Below are 5963 nucleotides of genomic sequence, written 5' to 3'. Positions count from 1 at the left end.
GGAACGTTTAGTCATGAAGAATGAGGTCGCCTCAATTAATATTGAAAACAATAAAAATGAAGACACTTACCTGCTGGTTGTGACGGCTGCTCTGGCTCAAACACGAAGCTCGACGAGGGACCGTGCTGCTGTGGTTGTGTAGAAAACACGAAGCTCGACGAGGGACCGTGTTGCTGTGGCTATGGAGAAAACACGAAGCTCGACGTGGGACCATATTGTTGTGGTTGCTGCCACGTTGAACTGCCAGGTTGGTCAGGACGGGGTGGCCTGGTTGTCGGCTGATGTGCTAGACGTGGACGTGGTTGATGTCGGTGCATGGAGTGACGCGGCTGCTGCTGCTGGTGCTGAACAACGTCGGTTCTCTGGGTGCACGTGATAGCCTCGTACACAGTCCGTATCTTGTTCTGAATTCGTTCCAAGAAGGGCTGTAGCACTGGACGGTGCTGAAGAAGAGGTCCAGATGACAGTGATCGTCCAAAGGTGGTCACGTCCTGGTAGAGTTCGTGTGTCAAGGTAGCCTGCAAATTTCCATGACGATTAATAATGTATGTCTCTTGCACGTCAAAGTATGTGACAACATTACTTAAAGAAAATATATCTTGCCGCGTACTGCCTAGAGCCCGAAGTGTCATAGCTTGGGTACATATCCGACGGAGTAGGATCCAGTATCTCCTCTGGGTGGGAGTGCTCAACGATGCATAATCGTGTTTCGGTCATGTAGCTCTGCAAATAGAGATTGAATTTATCGAGATCAAAATTGTGATTCTCGTGCCATAGATGTGTGTTTGCTCTCTCCCATTCTATAACATACGGCTCTAGTCTAACTAGCCAGTCAGCAGTTGTCCTAGTCATGCCCTTCCTTGTCGTCCTAAAATTGTGGTGTGTGTTCAACAATTACCTAAAGCTTCGAATGGAGTACTATGAAAGATAATGCAACATTGAAAATTTAGTTAATACCTGTGGATGTGTGCTGGCACTGGGTTCTCTATAGGGGGAGGCAGCTCCAACTGCAGAAGACCAAATTGCCTCTTGACCCTCTGTTGTGCCATCTCCTCGACGAAGACATCGAAGATGATTTTTGATTTTGTCATCCAGTAATCTCGGTCCCTTGTGCATAGCACAGACAGACCACCAGGGTATCTCGCTTGTATGTCTGCTTCCGTGTAGGGCTGCCAGATGACCCCGGTGTACGCATCGAACTGCTCGTTCAATGCTGTGTATGCCTTCCTGGTCTGATCACTAGCAAAGCGTCTCTGCAGAAAACAAAAGTTAGTAGCCGCTAGCATCGAACTATCTCTTGTGCAGAAAAAAGTTACGTTAAACTATAACACGGTGCATACCTCGCGACGTGTCCAACACAGACCGAAAGTAGGCATGTCGATGCCATCAGCATCAAACATGGCGTCTATAGGCTCACGAACACGTACATCTGGTCGCCCTATAGAGAACCTCTCCCACGACCATAGCTGTAGGAATAGATGGCATCCAAGAAGGGCTGGCTTTCTCGATGTAAGCTGGCAACCGTTGCACATACCTCGGTATGTGGCCGCTAAGACCGCTGAACCCCAACTCCTCTGTCTGATCTGATCCGCCGTCTGAGCGCTCGCTATCTCGAGTGCCATAGGGATGTAGAGCGCGTTAATAGTGGTGACATGGTTCTCTGTGAACATCACCTTGCCGAAAAGCCACATTAAGTAGGCCTCCAGGCTCCGAGTGATCTGTTCCGCAGTCAACGACGCCCGGAAGTTTTGGATCTGCATTAAGCAAAGAGAAAGTTTTAGTTAGCCGCAGTTATTTTCTGTAAAACCATATGCACGATAACTTGAAGATAAGAGGTTGGGGAAATTACCCGGAAATTGAGCAACCACTCATACTTAGGTCCGTGATGCTCCCATACGGGATCCGGAGCATCCGGAAAAACACCATGAAAATGTTGTGTAAGGGCTCGCTCCCAACCAGCCGGTGCGTCCAACAGTCCTATGGCATGACCTGCCAATGGTAGTCCGAGCAAAGGTGACACATCCTCCAGAGTAGGAGCCATCTCTCCCCATCGGAAGTGAAACGTGTGGGTCTCTGGCCTCCAACGGTCCACTAAGCAGCTCAGCAAGGACCCGTCGATGGTGATGCGTTTCTCACCCGGGATAGACTCAACCAGACGCGCGAAAGGTAAAAGGCCGGCCCATTTCAACCTTCATCAGAGAACATTTTAGTTAGTGTCTCCCATTAATATGCATGTCAGTGTGCAAATTAATAAAACACGTACCGCTGAAGCCATCCTGGGTGTATCATCCAGTTTTCTTTAGGAGTGCGAGTGACCAGAGGCTCAAGCTTGCGCTCATACCATATCGCACCACGATGACCCCTATCAATGTCCCCATTCAGCAACCACATTCCTGACATTCCTGCACATAAAAAAATTCAGAACATAGTGCCACACTTAATAAAAATTCAGAACATAGTGCCACACTTAATAAAAATTCAGAACATAGTGCCACACTTAATACAAATTCAGAACATAGTGCCACACTTAATACAAATTCAGAACATAGTGGCACACTTAATACAAATTCAGAACATAGTGCCACACTTAATAAAAATTCAGAACATAATGCCACACTTAATAAAAATTCAAAACATAGTGCCACACTTAATACAAATTTAGAACATAGTGCCACACTTAATACAAATTCAGAACATAGTGCCACACTTAATACAAATTCAGAACATAGTGCCACACTTAATACAAATTCAGAACATAGTGCCACACTTAATACAAATTCAGAACATACTACTGCTAGCTTAACTTCTTCCTCTCACCCTTACTCCTCTACTGCCTCTTCCTCCTCTTCTTCCCCGGTTGCCTTGTCCACGCCCAGTGACGAAAGTGGGACAATTAGTGTCCCTATGGCCAAATTCATTGCATAGAATGCATTGCCTAGTCGGACCTCCTGCTTCAGATTCATCCATATCATTCCGGATGCGCCGACAATGCCGTCTGCCTCTACTTGTACGCATATGCTCTGGGTTTGGAATGTAACGCCTTTCAGCGGGGTTGACGCTGTTGAAATTACCCATTGATCGAAAACCCATCAGCTCACCTGTCCAGGTATTGAGGACAGACTCTTTCAGAAAAAATGGAGACACAAACGATATTGCGTCCATTCCAAGCTGCCCGCAAGCAGCAAGTACATGTGAGCAAGGTAGGTGAAGCAATTTCGGTTTGTTGCATGTGCACTCACACGTTGGCCAGGCTTCATTACCAATTTTCACCTCATGCGTCCTCAACTCATTTGCACATCCGAATTTGTTGTTGGCTAAGCGAACCTCAAACCTTCTTTCTTGATTACCGATGGCGACTACAGTGTGTGATCTAGCTTTTTGCATCTTGTTTTTCATGTACTTCGTGACTCTTTCACAGTACCGTGTATTCGGGTTGTTGAAGATATGTTGCTCTGCTTTTTGACGTCTATCTCTGAAATACTTGATGGTGCCATAGAAAATACCCTCAATGATGGCTGTAAGTGGCAATGCCCGGTTTCCTCTGAGGACAAAGTTGTATGTTTCTGCAAGGTTTGTTGTCATGACACCGTATCGTGCTCCATGTGTGTCATGTAGCAAAGACCACCTCTCTTGAGGCTCATGGTCTATCCACTACTCGAAGGTTTTAATCGACCTCCCAAGCCTTCTCCTAGTACCAGGTGGGTCAAAGCCTGGCAGGTCACATAGCCCAACAGGCTCCTCCTCCACGGCCGCTGTTCCTGTTGCCAACTGTGCAACTACTTCTTCAACATGTGCCGTCACCGCTGCATCTCTTGCAGCTTTCCTATCCCTCACGTGTCTCTGCGTGCACACATTAAGTCTATCGCGTATCAAATTGTACTTCCATAGCTGGTTCTGCTTGCAGAGTTTTTTGAACAGATTCATCAGGTTCTTATTTCTAAACTGTGAGAAGAAATTAGCCCCCAGATGGCGCATGCACCAACGGCTCTGCAAGTCCTGCCATGGAACTTGTTCCTCAGGGCCTGGGTTTGTCAGTGTCCTTATCGCACTGAGTATACCTGCATGCCTGTCATGAAGGATGCACACATTGGGCTTCTCCTTCACAACTGATATTTTCAACTGCCTGAAGAACCATGTCCAACTTTCAATGTTCTCACTCTCCACAAAAGCAAATGCGAGTGGGACGACTTGATTTTGGCCGTCTTGACCTATGGCTGTCAGGATCTGACCCTTGTACTTGCCTGTGAGAAAAGTACCGTCAACACATATCACCGGTCGGCAATGCCAGAAAGCTTCGATGCATACATCGAAAGAGAAGAAGAGACGATGCAGCACCCTCACAGTTGGGAACTCTGGCATGAACATGTCTTGGATATCGATATAGGTGCCTGGATTCCGCTGCTGCAGGGTGTGGAGGAGCTGGACAACAGAGTCATATGCATCAAAATAAGAACCAAATCTCCCCTAAAGCACCGCATGCTTAGCCCTCCAAGCCTTGCCATAAGAAATTCTGTACTTGAACCTGGCGAAGACTTTTGTCTGGACTGCCTTCACTTCCATAGCTTTGCCCTACACTATCTCATCATAAAACAACTGAGCGATAAGCGTGGATGAAAGGCTGGCATGATCCTGAGGGATGCAGGGAATAAGACAAGTGTGATTAACTAAGTCACTTATCACCCAACTTGTGCCATACTTAGGGAGAAAGCTGTGCACCCTGGCGGGACAATATGCGTTCTTGCATACCATTGTCAGGAATTTATGACTGAACACCTGAGCTGTGAAAACCCTTTGCATGGACATTGCCCAGTTAATTATTGACATTGCCCAGTTAATTATTGCATCTTTCAGGGCTTGCTTGTTCGGATACATAGCACCCGTCGCAATATTGTTCTGGTGATATTGCCAGGCTGAATCATGTCCATCATTCACGGTCATTGCAGATGACTCGTCAGAATCATCGGCATGACCCCTTTCAACATCGGTGTCTTCTTCTTCCATCTGGTCCTGCATGTGCCCATCTACCTCGTCAGCGTCCACCTCGCCATTGTAATCACCATCGGCATTTCCTCCTTCTACCTGACTACTCTGCCCTGATTCATAACCATAAGCATTTCCTCCTTCTACCTGACTACTCTGTCCTTGTTCGTAACCATCATCTCCAGCGTTTGACATAGATAACTGCCTCCCTACACTGCTATGACCAGGATCGTAGCCACCCTCGCCTTCATGTGCAGTGACCTCCTTCACGACGGGAAGAACTAAAGCATCAGGATTGCATCCCCTTCGTTCACAATCTTGTAACCACCGCACCCATTCGGAGTCTCGCTCTATCGGCCTCAAATAAAAGTAAATTATTGAACTTGACCGTGTACACAATGCATGAACACCGACGGTGTGTGTTTCAGTATCAAGACCTAAACTTGCCGCAATCCATTCTTTCAACTGACTGACAGACCATGTTTGAGGTGCGCTCATTGGCACATCTATATGAGTAAATTCACTCAGATCTGCTCCCATCTCAGTTGTTTGGACAGTACCAGGACCATAGCAAAATCTGAAGTTCACTACATCAGACATCTCGGCTCACCTATTTTTTTTCAACAATGAAACACAGGTATTAAACAACAACTTAATATACCCCCACTAAGAAATATTAGACATGTCTATATATTAGCTAGCTATATATTACAGAATATTAACGGAGCAACTAATACAAGTATTAAGCAACAACTTAAAATGCTCACCAAGAACACCTAAATATTTACGTTTACTACCGGAGCAACTCCAATTACTAACACACCTAAATATATTTACGTTTACTACCGGAGCAAATAACAATAATCGCACACCGGAACCGGGAAATAAAATGCTCACCACGACCACCTAAATATATTTGCGTTACTACCGGAGCAAATAACAATAATTGCACACCGGTCCCGGGAAATAAAATGCTCACCACG

The 5963-nt window shown here is 46.2% G+C and overlaps 1 protein-coding gene and 1 pseudogene across 1 annotated transcript; both read right to left on the bottom strand.

Annotated features, from left to right (window-relative positions):
• Positions 1-508: 508 nt before the first annotated feature.
• On the bottom strand, positions 509-2400 carry LOC147988288 (serine/threonine-protein phosphatase 7 long form homolog). Its single transcript, XM_087532539.1, has 6 exons — positions 2264-2400; positions 1850-2189; positions 1341-1754; positions 958-1253; positions 694-868; positions 509-553 (listed from the first exon to the last, which is right to left on the bottom strand). The coding sequence occupies exons 1-6, from the start codon at positions 2398-2400 to the stop codon at positions 509-511; spliced, it is 1407 nt and encodes a 468-aa protein (XP_087388665.1).
• Positions 2401-2799: 399 nt separating this feature from the next.
• Positions 2800-4365, bottom strand: LOC147988287 (uncharacterized; annotated as a pseudogene).
• Between the last annotated feature and the right edge of the window lie 1598 nt (positions 4366-5963).

The sequence above is a fragment of the Triticum urartu genome, chromosome 1A, assembly GCF_056163025.1.
Source record: "Triticum urartu cultivar PI428250 chromosome 1A, HENAU_Tu73, whole genome shotgun sequence".
NCBI lineage: Eukaryota > Viridiplantae > Streptophyta > Magnoliopsida > Poales > Poaceae > Triticum > Triticum urartu.
Note: the sequence above shows the minus strand (reverse complement) of the source record. Positions and strands in the feature narration are given on the sequence as shown.

Excerpts from the sequence above, each read along its gene's own strand:
- LOC147988288 (XM_087532539.1), bottom strand. The coding sequence starts at position 2,400 with ATGTCAGGAATGTGGTTGCTGAATGGGGACATTGATAGGGGTCATCGT. Across the intron at positions 1,755-1,849 it reads AGTGGTTGCTCAATTTCCGG|ATCCAAAACTTCCGGGCGTC; the intron begins GTAATTTCCCCA and ends TGCTTAATGCAG. Across the intron at positions 554-693 it reads CCGAAACACGATTATGCATC|AGACATACATTATTAATCGT; the intron begins GTTGAGCACTCC and ends TTGACGTGCAAG.